Raw genomic sequence first — 15,575 nt, 5'->3', positions numbered from 1 at the left:
GAACTCTAGGTCTTGCCAGATTCACCACAGGTAAATTGTTGCCAGTAGAGAGTGATATAGCTTTGCTTGGCCACTTGGGTGTGACATTAAATTAAAAACAATCCCAGTGCACAGCTCATAAATTGTGAAATCATCATAACCATAGCTAACAAAGACACTTGGTCACCTCTGGAAAGCTGAACTGCTAGTTTTTAACAACATTTTGGTGTACTCTGATAAGCCTGTAACCTGATTCATCATTAGAACAAGACCAGCAACTCCAAGTTTCACTTCGAGGGTGCAGAAGCAGGTGCCACGTAAAAGACATTTACTTGTTTTCATGAAGTCTGCTGTTCTCGCATGTACTTGTATTTCTCTTGAATGTGAGCTTAAAATAGCAAGGCCTAACTAAAACCACAGGTTATCAGGGTTGCTACTTTTAGCATCAAACAAAAAGCATTTGAGATTTAACAGAAGTTCTTACCCCTACAATATGCAGCAGCTGACAATCAGCAAATGCTTTAGAGTTTTCACAACAGTTGTGAAACTTCTTTTAGAGCTTGATGCACATACAGATGCATCAACAAGAACATAACATTTGTGAATTTTAGCAGGCTGTAAAGGTCACCTTCATTAAAGAACAGATGCATCAAACCTCCCTCAAGACACTTTCTGAAAAGCATTAGCAACTCAAACCTAGTGGTGTTTTTCAGGGCTGACTGTGGTAATGCCCAGTATTGCCCACCCTGGGCAGAGCTGCAACATTTACTGCCACATTTTCCAAGCCCCAGTTATATACTTTGTCTGGGTTGTTCAAACACAAAAACACCTCTACTTCCAGAAAGGAAACAAAGGCACACATTACACAAAGAATACAGCAGAACAGTAGAGAAATTTGTCTTCCTTCTAGTAATGGTGTTGGCATGTTGGTTCATTGTTTTGGTTTTCAATCACTCTGAGCTTAAAAATCAAATGTAGCCAAAAAATACTTAAGAAAAAAAGGCAAAAAGAAAAATTAATTTAATGCCAACACTGCACTCCTGGACATAGAATCACAGAATAGTTAGGGTTGGAAAGGACCTCAAGATCATCTAGTTCCAACCCCCCTGCCATAGGCAGGGACACCTCACACTAAACCATCCCACCCAAGGCTTCATCCAACCTGGCCTTGAACACTGCCAGGGATGGAGCACTCACAACCCCCCTGGGCAACCCATTCCAGTGTCTCATCACCCTAACAGGAAAGAATTTCCTCCTTATATCCAATCTAAACTTCCCCTGTTTAAGTTTTAACCCGTTACCCCTTGTCCTGTCACAATCCATTAAAGCCTCAGCCTGCAAAATAGAATTGGTATAACCACAGATCATGTTCACGCCAGATCTCTTTGTGTAAGAAATGAAGAAAGGACTGAATGACCTTAAGTCTGGTACCAAGTATTTTTCAGTTTCCCCCTCAAGTCAGCACAAGTTTACACACAAACCTACAGATCGAAGAAAAGTTGGCTATGACCATTACTGGACTCCCAGTGTAATTGGTTTCTTCCATGTTATAAACTCCATGGTACGATCATGCCACAAACTTGTCTTCCAGAGCAGACATCATAAACAGCAAGAGACAGAAAACTTACCTATCAGGGGAACCTATTTTTAACCTACTAGCTTAAAGCTACGTTTAAAAGCTTTGTTCAGCAGAAAAAGGAAAACCAAAGAAAAAGGACACCTTGCATACTAAAAAAAGTTGCTCAAATCTACATCATTAAATTGTAACTCAGTTGTTCCTCCTAACGTGGGGGACTCAAACTCAGGACTGGTGAGTTAGTGATGCTTGCATAGCCTCAAGCGTTTTATTTGTGCTTGAATGGTAAGTCCTTCCTCTTTTAATAATTTGATTCCCACACAATGTATCAGCTACTGTGAATAGCAGCTTCAATTAAATGATGCCAAAAGCATAACCACCTTTCATAGTATTATTTTTGAATGCAGGTGTATTTTATAAGTAGTCTTTTTTGATCTAACAAAAATAACAATAACAACGTTCAAATTCAACCATTCTCAGCTCCTGTGCCTTGGAACCTAACTATTCTGCTCACAGTTTGTGAAAACATTCCACCTGCATATGCTAACTTTACCTGTATATTAACTGTACACGCAGCTTCTGATCTCCCCAGTAACAGGTAAACAAACCCAGGTTAGAGTAACAACAAAAACAAAGCTGTAATCTCAAGTTTCATCATGGCAAATGCAACCTGGCTATGCATTCTGATGCATCAGTACAGGCCTGCTGCTTGGTGCTGCACAGGAAATTTGAGATTGTCACATTTCTTCCATTAGTTTTCTACTTCAAACACTACTGCTGATCACACATATCTGTGTATCTGTTACAAGCATCAGCTTGGAGAAGATAATCCTGTCCCATGCTTGGAGGCCTCCTGCCTGCTTTGGTCGCCCACCTAGAACAACTGTATCTAAACAGAAATTACTCAGGTCTTTACAAACAGACTTAATTGTTTACTCTCTACCTCTGAACTCCTGTGGACTAGAAAGCAGCAGAAGGGCCTTGTATGTTGCTTGCAGCCCAAAAGCCAAGCAGGTAACACTGCCGGCCTCGGAAGCGTCTGAGCTGCACTGTGGCTTCTCTTGGAGCATTTTGGATCTGACAAAAAATGTATGCTTTTGACAACACAGACTTCTCCCTGTCCTGCACTCGGGTCAGAGAAACTACATGAGCTGTCTGTCCAGTTGTCCAGAGGATTTCCTCCACTTGGGCTCACTCTTCCAAGGAGCACTTTGGGAGCCCGGCTACTGCCCGGCAGCCACGGTCTGAAAACACCCGTTATTTTTAAACACCCACTTTGGTGATCTTTCTCTCCAAAAAGCCGAGACAACGAAATGGAAAGGTTATTCCGTGAAAGCAGGTGGCGGAGGAGACCGCCGTTTGCAGGCTGCATCATCCATGCTGCTTCAGCATTTGCCTACTCTCCGCTGCTCCCCCCACGGAGGCGGCGAGGTACCGGAGCGGGCCCACCGCGCACCTGGGCACCGCAGGGGTTATTTTCGCGTGCCCGAGGGCAGCCGGGGGAAAGCCCTGAAGAGGTTCCGGGGCACGCAGCACCTTTTCCGCAGGAGAGGCGCAGGCAAGGCCCCTGCGCGGAGCGGAAGACCCGCGCCTGCGGCCTCCCCCCGCACTCACCGCACCAGCTCGGCGCAGTACTGCACGTCTCCGCCGGGCTCCGGCCGGCTCCAGCCCGCCGCCGCTGCCCGCCCGCCGACAAGCCCCGCTGCCCGCGCCAGCCGCTGCCCGCTCCGCGCCAGGGCTGCCGCCGCCATGCTGCCCGGCCGCTGTCAGCGCCCGGCGGGCGAGGCACCGGTAGGGGGCACCCGAGAGTGCGCGGGCGCGGCCCCGGGAGCGGTGGGCGGTGTGTGTTGTCCCGCAAATGGCGGCCGGTGGGCGCTCGGCGCCTCCGTTCCCCCATCGGGCTCCCGAGGCGGGCGGTTCGAGGCGGATTCCTCCGCTCCCCGGTAAAGCAGGCACTTCTAAACCGGGTGCCCAGGGAAACCGAGGCAGTTGAGCTGTAGAAATCGCCAGCTGTGGGCACATGAGGTGTGCAGGAGCGGCCGTGGCACTGGGGAAGGCCTCAGGGCTGGTTTGCCGCTTGAGGGAGCGGAGAGCAGCTCCGCAAAGCTGACCCTAGGGCCATGTCCTCAGCAAATGTCTTGCAGCAGGGCCCAGCTGCCTCCTGCTGGCTGGGTGGCCGCACAGGCCAGCTGTAGGGCCTGGGAGGAGTTCACTTAGACACAATGGTCCTGTCAGTCCGGTAGCCACAGAGTGGCCCTGCTGCCTCAAAGGCTGGCCTTCACGGGGGTAGGGCAGAACATTCATACAAGAGTGCCGCCGGGCTTAAGAGCAGTTTCATCTCAAAACTACACCAGCCCAACCCAGTTTTTAGAAGCAACAGCGGTCTGGCTTTCTGTTCCCAGCTTTGCCATCTGCTTCCCTGCTACCAGCTTTGACCTTCATTTTATAGTACAGCAAGTTGATTTGAGAGAGTTGAACCAGCAGAAACCCATCCACTGCTCACTTTTGGGTTTCCTGAGCTGGTTTTATGCCAGTTTGGTGCCTTGATTTAGTTCCCTGCGTGGTTAGCTGGGCATCAGCGCCAGCACAGGGCATCAGCACAAGCAAGGGGCTGAAGAGGGGACAGGATGTCCCTCCCGGTTTGTGGATGGTAACACACGGGTTCAGTAGCTTAGCTGTAAAGTCAAGCCGCAAACTAAGTGTGGGGAGAGTTTTGAGTGGGTTGTGACGTTCAAGTGACAAGGCATCTGCTTGGAAATGAGAGCAAGCCTTTGTTTTGTGTCACAAAGATGAAGAGGAGAGGGGGGTTAGGGATTTCACTGGAGCTTTAGGGTTTTTATTGATTAGTGGCTCTTGTGGATTTATCCTGAGCCTTTCTTATTCCCTTTCCCTCATCTCTAAAGTTCTCTTTGTCTTTGGACCTTGTTTCAAACCCTTGCTATGCCTTGAGCAGGATTTATGTTTTGTCAGGGCACCCAAAGGAGGTCATTTAGCTTTGGGTGGAGGCTGAAACTGCTGTTGTTTAAGTTTTCAGAGAGAACCCCTAGATAAACGAATCCAGTTCTTTCAGTGGCTGCCAGTTCCTGGCAGAAGGGTTACATAAACAGACTCTAAACCTCAAGGGTATTATAAATAAATCTTATAAAATATTAACTTTTGTTAATCACTGAATGAACTAAAATGCTATTAAACTGATTTAAACCCTTAGTAAGAAAAGAATAAACTAGGTGTCATGTAGAAAACAATAATTCTGACCTCTTCTTGGTATGCTGACCTTTGTTTCTTGTTGTTCTGTACCTTTACTGTTCTCATTACAGTTTTTTTCGTTAGACAAATATTTCACATGTCATGTATAGTTATTGAAAAGCTTCTTCAAGTCTGTGTTCTAGTAAGTTAGCCTTTTGTGCTACCAGCACAGTAGGAATAATGATTTAGCTTAATGTTTTAGTGAGTTTTTAACACTGTATATGAAAATCTAGGCTTAGTAAGGAGCATCTAGAAACACTTTTTTTTAATGATTCCATTGTGTTAAAGAGCACATTTCATCACCTTGTTCACTGTTTTTCTCAGAAGCTGAAAGATGGTTGCCTATCTTTCTGATGTGTATAATTGCCAAAGTATTTTGTCCCTCTGACTCCTCAGATGAAACTGAAATCCTTGGGCAGCCACGCCAGTGACAGCAATGGCTGGCTTAGGTAGAGATAATTCAGTTATTGCTCCAACCTGGAATTTCTGGGGGAAAAAAAAAACAACTTAAATTTTGTGCCAGGAAACACTGATCAGTTATAGCTGATCCTTGTTAAAATAACATCCAGATATTATTTGCCAACATATAAATGAGAAAAAGAGACTCTCAGCTGCCCCATGATGGCCAAACAGAGGCTGAAGTTCTGGGGGACTACATATATTCATGTGCTTGTACCAAAAAGTCTCAATGCAGAAGAGAATGGGAGAGAGAGAGACCCACCTGGGAATATCCACTGACCAGAAGCCGAGGTGTTCACTGGGATTTGGGGGACTGGCACTGGGATCCCTTGTCTATAGCAATGAGAGCAGGAATATGAGCAGTGATCCGACAGGTCTGTCCTCTGCGCTCACATAGGCAAGAATATATTATCCCTTTCTCTCCTTTTCCTCTTCTGAATAATCCTGGATTAAGTCCAGTATCAGAGTTAAGGAAAAATCTGTGTAGTAACAATAGTGTTTCCTGTCCAGTTCCATGCCACAGTGAACAGGCGTATGCAGTTATTTTTACCTGGACTACTAAAAATATTCAACCAGTAATCTTTGTTTAAAGGAGTACACCAAGAAAAAATGTTTAACTGCAGTTGAGCCCTAACTACAGAATAGTACATTAATGCATGTGGTAACAAGCACTGGGCCACTTTAAAACTCCCATTTTCCCATTTTCCATGGTTTAAACAGCTAGGTCTTTAATTACAAAGTAGATGGAGAGTTCCCAAATGATGTTACAGTAAAGGGGTTTCATCTTTGTTGCTAATGCATTTGTTTATTTTATGTGGGTTTGTCTGTAGATAAATAGCTGGTAAACTTTTGTTTATGCCTTGTTACCATTGTGCTCTTTTACTCACCAGTTTCGAGCACAAAGGTTGTAAAAGGTGCTGTGACAGCAGTAGGAAACAAAGTTCTCCGTGGTTCATGGAGGATGAGGACCACTGCATACTTCCTTGGCTGTGTGCTGCAGGACTGAGCTGGAGTGACCATCCTTCCATGTAAAAGGAAACAGTAATTTTTCCTTCTCCACTGGCAGCTTTGGCAACCATGGGCATAAACCACTTCACTCAACAGGAATTGCTGCTCATCTGATATTCTCAAGCCTCCTGTGGTTTTACCTGTGATTCAGATTTTACTCCCATGAAATGGGTGGTCTATCAACACACTTTACTTGCACTACCACGTAAAGGCCAGATATTAACAACTTTTCATTTCATCTGATTCAGACTGGCAACTCGCGAGTGAAACAGCAGGTATTCAGGTCATGCTGCTTCTATGGCATGATATCTCTTGATGCCTATCTTTCGTTAGGATAGTCTCTTATCTCTTTTTAGCAAGTGGATTAAAATAGGACTTCTACAGAGAGTAATTCAGAATACGGGCATAGCTTTGGCACTCAGATCATGCCAGTTAACCTTAATCTGTCTACTGGGTGTAGGTTACTGACCCTCTCTGACTGGGAGCTTCTCCACAACTATGCCACATTCTTTGAACACTTGAACAGGCAGAAGCAGAACTTGGGACTAAGTTTTCAAGGCCTTAGAAATCCTAACTGTCCAGCTTCCACTCCGAGGTCAAAATAAGAACTCCAGAATTAGAAGCCTTCACTTTTAATCTAAGGAGTTCCTTTGAAAATCCGACTTTCTGTAGGGACAATGAATTTACCTCAGAATTTTGTTTGTAGTTTTTCAAGAGCCATCCTAAAACCTTCATACTGTCATGAGAAGAGATGACTTATCTGGCTGCCCTTGCACAGAAGTGCAGGCCCACGCAAACAGTTTGGTTCCATGTTGTTGCCTGGGGCGACACACATACAGCATCAGATGCAAACACAGTGAGTATTTGAGTGGAATTCAGAAAGTGTATGCTTTTAAGATAACATAGAGCTAAGTCCTTCTGCTGCTGCTTTGGATGCAAATGCATTTATAATGAACTCTTGGTTGTATGTACCCCTTATCTTGCACTGTTATCATCTTTGTTGTAAAAAGCTTAGGGGTAAGCTTGCCAGATGATACGCCTCATCTGTGCTACCTGGATAAACAGTGTTAGCAAGAAACATGCAAACTGAAAAGCCACAAGTTCTTGACGGACAGGTACCAGCACTTTTTCTCTGGCTAGTAAGGACAAGGTCTTTGTGCTCTTTCAACAAGTTGCCAACCTTTTCTTGTTTGAAATTCTTGTGAAGTTCTTGGGAGGAAGCTGGGGGTGTGCAAACTGGGTTTTGGCATGCGGGTGAAGTCAACTGGAAATATAACAAGGATTTCAATGTAATCCACCAAGTGAATGTTTTTTACTAGAGCCAAAATAGAGCTAAATGTTGTGTTGGAGACAGGTGTATTTGTTGTGAATGTTGCTCTTGCTTATATCTTTTTCCTTGGATCCCTGCAGACCAGACTAGCACCCAGAAGGAGAGAAGGTGAATAATGGGAAACTGCATCACTAGGACTTATCCCTGACAAGTCTGGAAAGAAGCAGCAACAGATAGCACAAGGTGAGAGAGCCCTCAGGCGTTTTGGCGAAGAGACCACTAGGTAGGAGAGAGCAACTTGTTCCAGAACCTTATCATGTTCTACCGAGATCTCTACATTTTCCTGTTTTCTTTTTTTAGGAACTTGCAGGAGGGAGCATTATTGAGTAAAGCACAAGGCTGGCAGCTTGGCTTCTGAAATCCTGTCACTGAGTTCCTGTGGCAACACATGCACTGTCTGCAGTGGTCACATCTGAGAGTGGCTGACACTTCTTGGTCCCCAGACCAAGTCATTTTACATGACTTGCATTCTTTAGTGTTCACATCTCAAGGCCTTTTGGGTGCACAGGACACATCACTACTCTGTACTGGTGAGGACACGGGGTGTTACCAGCCCTGTCCCACTGGGGAAACATCCACAGACCTGTTGCCAGCTTTGCTACCTGAGATGGAGGGGATGAGAGTGGTAGCACTCACTGTGCTGGGTATAGACCACTCCCTTTTCTGCCACTCATCTTCTGCCTTGTGCTTCCTGGGAGGCATGCTGCTGCTTGCTGCTTTTGTGTGCTGGAGCAATGTAAAGGGTAGAACTTGGCACTGTGAGTGCCTGTCCTAGACCTCAAGCTGTAAGGGAGTTTGCTCAATGCCATTTCACCAACATAAGAGACAGAAGGACCCATGTGCCTTTCGCTGCCTGCCATGTGGGGTCTGTATGAGCACAAACTAGGAAGGATACTGCACCCTGCTCTGCCCAAGCCTTGTCAGTCAATGAGGATAATTCATACTGGTTACCCTGCAGAGTCCAAGATGGCAGCCTCTCCTGGCTCTTGGATAAATTCCACCAGACACAAGCCAGGAACTTCTGCTCTCTCCTGCTGTTTAAAAAAAATGGTGGCCTGAGGGGATCCCTCTTCATTATGGTTAATTCACCCTGACCTGTGACCTGTCCAGGAACTTTAGCCAGGCTCCAGGCTCTTGCATGGTTGAACGTGCTGCCAGGCAGCTGAGCAAAACATTACAGGTCTGCTGGCAGTGCTACAGCATCCCAGGCACCCTCACTGCCCCCAAGGCCCTTCTGACAGCTTGTTAAAGGGCTCAGAGAAAACCTTCTGTGCAGAACAGGCACTCCTAGGGTGTTGTAGGCCAGGCAGTCTGCCAGTCGCCAGGGATTAGACAATGCTTTGGGAAAGTCACCTGTAACCAATGGCTGGCAGCAACACATCCAAAAGTTACAGAGCTGAAAGGACACAGACACGGATTCATTCCACTTGATTTTTGCTCTGTCTCCCAGTGGCAGCCTCCTTCCCTGCTCATGGTATGAAACTAGCTTCTTCTCCTCTCTCCTTCCTTCATCCCAGCCCTCACGGCAGGTGCCAGGCAGTCCCAGTGAGAGCAGAACAGGCAGTCACCTTTGCAGCCCAAACCCTTACAAGCTTCATCTTGAAAAAAGTTTCTTTTTGAAACCCGTTGTGAGGGGTTCAACCAGCACAGAACACAGGGAACACTTGTAGGGAAAGGACTGCAGAATACAGTGTAGAGACACCCGTGCAGGCCCCTGAGACACTGCAGCAGTTGTTCTTTTTATACTAATTTTAAAATGGTTGTTGAGAGGATACAGAGTTTCCAAGGTTGGTCCCTGCAGCGAATAAGGGATGCTGATGTGCAAGGGATGCTGTGACAGCTGGCTCTACTGAGATGATAGCACCTACAGCCATGGGCAGAAATAGGATCTAGGGTGTCTAAATATTTTTCTGACAAAATCTTGGGTACTTAGAGCTTCTCAGATCAGCAAGCAAGACCTGGGTATCCAGTCAAACTGCTTTCTGCCTAGTCTTTACTCTAGGCAACCCTGTCCCCTTCTTAAAGTCAGGCCTTATTTCCTCAGAGGTCACACAGAGTGCTTCCACCCTGTCACACTGGTTTACTCCATCTCATATCAGGATCCTGCTATATCAGCCATGCACACGAGCATTCATGTTTGCACGTTTCCCCCTTACCTGACAAAAGGAATCCCAAGCGTGGGGTAGAGAATAGCTCTAGCTGGCTCTGCTTTGAGCAGGAGGGTGGACTCAATGGTCTTCAGAGACAGCTCCCAGGCTCTGACAGAATCCACTGGTTCTGTCATTCTTTGACTGGGAAAAATGTAAATAGTACCAGACCTCAGTGGGTCAACAGAAAGCACTTTAGTATTCTTGGGAAGAGCATGTACAATGTAGTAGAAATGGAAAGTACTAAAGAAACCTGGAACAAGGAAGCTGGCATTTTGGTTGTGGGCACCAAACTGAAGTAACTTATGAAGTGCTTCAGGGAAGTGGAGAGATAGTAAAATATCCATGTATCCTGGAATAATGTCAAATTTATTTTCAGGTGGTTGGTTTTTTGCCATCCTGTGGCCCTGAGCATGTGAGGAATCTGCAAAGCAGAGACATCACAGGCAGAGAAGCTTCACATGGTTCAGCAGTTAGCATCTGTGTTGGTTCATGGGCGGCGTTCTTACGCCCTGAAGAGAATCCCTCCCTGCTCTGCTTGGCCAGAGTGATTTCTCAGATCCAGGGGGCCTAGGAGAGGGGACACACTTAGGCAGGAACTGGGAGGATCTCTGCAGAGGACTTCAGGGCACAAACACACGTAGGAATTTTGATACTGAAATCTGCAGTGTTAGGTAGAAACACTCTTCCCCCCAAAAGTGCCCCTTATCAGCCAACCATAATAACTAGTGAAGTACAGCAGTTGTTGGGAAAAATGAGATGCCTCTTGCCCTGCTTTTCACTTCCCCACAGCGTTCTGGTGATGTGGGATCTCAAAGCATTTCTAAAACACCTTTTAAAAACCAACTGTTTTCAAATCCACCAACAGTCCAGAGTTCAGCTCTGAGCATTATAAATGGTCATGCTAATTAAATGCAGCTAAGATAGTGAAAAGGGTTGCAGGGCAGATGAAATCAATGACAAAACACCCTTAGAGAGCACAGAAAGGGAAAAAGTGCTGATGTAGAAAGGTGATTTATGGCAATTCTCTGAAACAAGAATTACTGAGAACCTTAAGGAGAAAAGAGCTTTAGGTTGGAAGATTGACGACTAAAAACCATGGGGAAGTAATCCTTTCTGCATCAGTATGGAAAAGCCTCAGTCCTGGAAGCCTGGGAGGCAGGTCAGTGTAGGTCAATGCTTGCACTGGAAATGCTGAGCTGGGGAACTTCTCTGATCACCTCCTTCCCCCATGTCGCCTCCTCCCCACCCCCTCTTTGACAAAAGGAAGCCAGTGCATTTCAGTGTTGAGATTTCACACACTGAGTGTCATGGTCTGTTTCCAAACCAAAGACTCCATCGCTAGGCATCCTCATGCAAAGACAAAATAAGTTGCTCTGACTGTGGTGATTCTTATGCTAGCCTAGAGTTAGCAAGCTATTAAATGTGGCTAGCATTGGGATGTGGTATCTGTGAGCACAGGAATTTTTTTCTCATTTTTTATCCTGTATAAGCCATTATCATCTTTTAACATAAAAACATTTCAAGATCAATCTCATACACACACACAACTGGGAGTTACTTCATGGCCCCCCAGTAACTGCATTAAAAACAAAGTGAGGATAAACTTTTCTTCAAGGTGCCATTTTTACACTTCCCTATAATCTGAAAATATTGTGTGAAAAGAGTGTCACTCCATATTCTACACAATACGTAATATTCCAGCCCAGTGTGTAATTCCATTGCAACACAGGATGAGAATCTGGGAAGAGTTAGCGTGTTGATTTTTGAAGCTCTTAAATTTCTTTTGGATGAATGGAGTTACATACTTGACCAACCATACTGTTATGTTTGGACAGGTATTTTATGACCGTCACAGGCTGCAATTAAACATAGTTGTCTTACTTGAAAGATACCATTTTCTTTGTTTCAGGAGGTTTCAGCCAGCAATTATTGCGTCTTGGATGGCATTTCAGTAGCCACTCTCTAGCAAACTCCCATGATGAGTCACAGCACTGGCAGAACATGGCAAGTGTGGTGATGTAATGTCATGTAACAGCAAGTTGGTGTCTTCTGCTAATATTTTAATGACAGAGGTCTCAAGTAGACCAAGGTTTCAGAAAGTGTTTGTTATTCACACATAATGATCCGGGTTGCAAAACCACCATTGGAGGATAGAACTAATAAAATAAGCAGCTAGTTAGAACAAACTTCATTTAATTTTATTGTGTGGGAAGTAGCATAGTGTTCTCACTTGAGCAAGGCACTGCTGTTGTCTGGAAAGCTTCCATATGGCCCTGCAGCTTTCAGATCACTCCAGTCAAAGGTGTCAATCAGACATTTGCTGCACTTTCACTGTTGTGACTTGTATGTCTATATGTATTTCACAGATTGGCTTTATTTGAAAAGCAATATATAGCTGTAAAGCATTAGCCGTTGATCTGGCACCATTTAGGTGTAAAGTATTAATCATTAATCTGGCATCATTATGTACTGGGTTTGCATTCTAATTTCCTTTGCTTGATCATAAAATAATGTATCGCAAGCAAAATGCAAGCTCACTTTTTGAGTCCTTTGTTCCAGAGATGCATTTCAGAAGCTGCCTGTTGTGCTTCTTTCTATCAGGGAAGCAAGCAAGCCTGCCCAGCCCAGCTCAGAGAGCCACTGCACTGCTTCCTGCTCACCATGACTAACGCAGCTACACCAGAAGGAAGTTTCATATAATTTTGTTAGGGTTTGGAGCATGGGGATCATCTTCAGCCAGACCTCAAACCACGCTTTTCACAGTGTTTGGGTAGTTGAAATACTCTTCTATAAGCTTAATTGACACAATTAGAAGAATGACTCCTTACAGATGTGTGTTGCTGTAGCAACCTGGGGGGAGGGCAGCCAAAATGCCCTCCATATTTAGCAAAATAATATTAATCATAATAGGTAGAAGCACTTTATCCATTTTATAAGGCACTTGCTCAGGAGCCAAGTGGCTTAGCATGTCGCAACAAGGATCACTGAAATGGAGTTGAAATAATTTGAAGACAAGCTAAATCTCTCTCAGTAATAACTAAAATTGCATGGAGACTGAAACACAGTCAAATGGTGCCCAAATCTCCCAGGACTTAGGCAGGAAACTTAGCTGTTCAAGGCTTTGATTCTACCACCATAGGAACACTGCAAGAAATAAAACACCAAAGCCATCCATAGGAGCAGGAGAAGGCCTAAATTGCTGAGGTTGCCTCAGGCTTGTCCTTCCGAAGGGCCCAGTCATCCGGTGAGGGCAGTGTGGGCAGACTTTAAATCCACGTGCCACCTCCTTTGTGTCAGAGAGACTTCAAGTCAGTCCATGGTCTTGGTGATGTGGAGATGTATGCAAGTGTTGATGGGCACCAGCAACATGGTGGAATGGTGACACATCAAAGAGGGAATAGCTGCTTCGCTGAATAGATCCAAGTGGATTTGTTCCTCACTCCGTGTTGCCTGTCCCGGTGAACCTGCACGTTTCATCCAAACAGCATGGTCTCTTTGAAGTGTCAAAAGGACCACACGAATTGCCCGAGACTCACAACCTAGGACTTGTTCTCATGAAGTTCTTTGATTTGAAGCCAATGATAAGTATTTTGACTGGTCTGATTGTCCCTTCAAAGTTATTATTTTAACTAATACCATTTTAAACTTTGTCTTGATCTCTTTGCATCTTGAACAGCCACACTGTGTTGCTACAGAGTACAAGAAAAACCTGAAGTCGGTGCTGACTGGGACTGAATAAAAGGATTACCATTTCCAAGGTGAAGAAGCAAGTGAGCAGCATGAATAAACAAGAAAGTCTGAAACAAAACAAACACTCAGCTTCTGGATTATCATGGAATACACAGATGAAAAGGGATCTCAAGAAGTCATCTGTACCATCCCACTCTCCACAGATGGATGAATTTTATCTCTGTCATTCCTGACTAAATTTTATCTGATCTCTTTTTAAAAAGATTTATAATCCCCAGGCAATCTGGCTTAATGCAGCAATAGCCTTATTTTTAGAAAGTTTTTCCTAATGTCTAACCAAAGTCTATTTCTGCTGCAATGGAATGTCTTATTAATCTGCAATATCTTTCTTTTTGAAGACTGCTCTCATATTTCTGTCAGGTTTCTCTTCACTAGAGCGAGCACCCTGTATTTCTCCAATCTTCTTGTGTTTTTCTAGAGCTTGGATCATACACATTCCTCTCCTCTGTAGCCTGATGTGTGTTTTATCTCTCTGGAGCATGGCGCCCCAAGCCAGGCCTGCTGAGCTTTGCCAGTACTGAGAAAAGTGGAAGAATTACTTCATGTATTTTATAGCCTCTATTTATATTTGAACCTCTCAGTATGTAGTTTGCTTTTTTTGAAGGAGTATGCAACCTCCAGATTATTTCTGCAGGGCTGCTCCCTACTCATTTGCTCCTCAGTCTGTATTTTTGCAGTGGATTATTGACCAGACATGAAATCTTGGATTTCCTATTCTTAAATAGGATCTTATTTTTTCTTCACTAACAATCCCAGCTCTGTAGTTAACGAATGTGACACTGCCCACTTCAGTACTGAGCTTATATTTCATCCTACTTCCAAATTTCTGTAAGTTTCATCATGCTGTTTTGTGCCTGGGATCTATAAACCTTCAGCTTTGTTCTAATTATAGTTTTGGAGCCCAGGTGCAGTATGTTCATGTGCAGCCTGCATGTGACCCCTTCACTTATCCTATTCCAGGTACAGTGGTATGATTGTAGCTGTTTGACCTGTTGCACCATTGGAAGCTCAGCTTGTCCTGGTAATAGTGCAGTTATGTTTACTGTCCTTGCAGCTCTGCAATTACATCTCATTACAACAGCTTAATTATTCAGGCACTGACATTTCACTGATAATGTGTCTAAAATTCAGGCACAGAGAAAAACAGTTCTTTCAACTTCAGTGTCTTTTATTTAGCTCTTCTCTTGAGCTGCCTGTTTTCTCACAACACATTCCTCACTCTGTCACAACCAGTCATGATGTTTTTCCAAAACCCCTGGAAGACACTCTAAGGCCCTGCTTCTGCCAGGAATTTTTTTATGAAAAGCATTTCTAATACGTGAGCACTTCCACCACAGCAGAATGAAAGATGTATCTTTAAAATACCCCAGGTAGCGTGTTTTGGAGCACTAGCCCAGGTGAGGCAAATGGCTCTTAGTACATCAGCTGTGGGGGTTGAGCGCTGGGGGATACCATGTGCTTGGATACTGAGGGCATCACCATCAAGCTGTCACATTCTGTCACACTGTCACTCACAGCCGAGAAAGTGCTGGTTTGTTGTACATGTTTAGGAACTGAAGCATACTAACTTACTTTGTTTTGGACCTCGCACCAGCTGAACCATCAGCTGGAAGAATACCCTGGGAGCAGCTCTGCTTCACCTTATCCAAGCACCTTTCCAACAGCTTACAGCTATTTGAAAAGTTCTTAGATAGCCTATAGTAAAAAGGGTTAAGCACAAACAACTCTCTTGCATCATCCCAGTGGAGTGCCTGACTACCTGACCACATCCTACCTATGAGGAACTTAGGCAGAGTTATGTAGTCTGCCCACAGCCACACAACAGATTAACAACTAAATCTGGAACTACAGGTCCCCTGCTTTAATAGCTGGACAAGACAATCTTGCTGGCAGGTTTTACTAAAATCTTTGCTGTCATCTGGGGAGTTACATTGTTATGCAGGGAAGCTGATCCTTGTTGTGAACTTTCCCAGACTGGAAGGGCATGTGGCAGGATCTGCCTCTTGCCTGGAGGCTTCATTAGCACAAATCTTGCAGAGACTGGGACCTCATTAATTCGTTATTGCGCAGAGCCAGT

General features: G+C 44.7%; 1 protein-coding gene and 1 long non-coding RNA gene across 5 annotated transcripts in view; one reads left to right on the top strand and one right to left on the bottom strand.

The window, feature by feature from the left end:
* The window catches only part of NDUFAF6 (NADH:ubiquinone oxidoreductase complex assembly factor 6), an 18,705-nt gene extending 15,369 nt beyond the window's left edge, over positions 1-3,336 (bottom strand). For 2 of the 3 annotated variants that reach the window (XM_065668624.1, XM_065668625.1), the window contains exon 1: positions 3,170-3,336. In XM_065668624.1, the coding sequence (XP_065524696.1) occupies positions 3,170-3,306 (137 nt within the window). In that variant the 5' untranslated portion in view covers positions 3,307-3,336. The remainder of the gene's footprint in view (positions 1-3,169) is intronic. The other variant, XR_010610250.1, reaches the window with a different exon arrangement.
* Positions 3,076-15,575, top strand: LOC136008835 (uncharacterized). 2 transcript variants are annotated; one of them, XR_010610252.1, is made up of 3 exons: positions 3,076-3,346; positions 7,679-7,781; positions 7,899-15,575. It is a non-coding gene; the product is annotated as an uncharacterized LOC136008835 (long non-coding RNA). The 2 variants fall into 2 exon arrangements; XR_010610251.1 differs by lacking the exon at positions 3,076-3,346 and adding an exon at positions 6,097-7,124.

The sequence above is a fragment of the Lathamus discolor genome, chromosome 2, assembly GCF_037157495.1.
Source record: "Lathamus discolor isolate bLatDis1 chromosome 2, bLatDis1.hap1, whole genome shotgun sequence".
NCBI lineage: Eukaryota > Metazoa > Chordata > Aves > Psittaciformes > Psittacidae > Lathamus > Lathamus discolor.
Note: the sequence above shows the minus strand (reverse complement) of the source record. Positions and strands in the feature narration are given on the sequence as shown.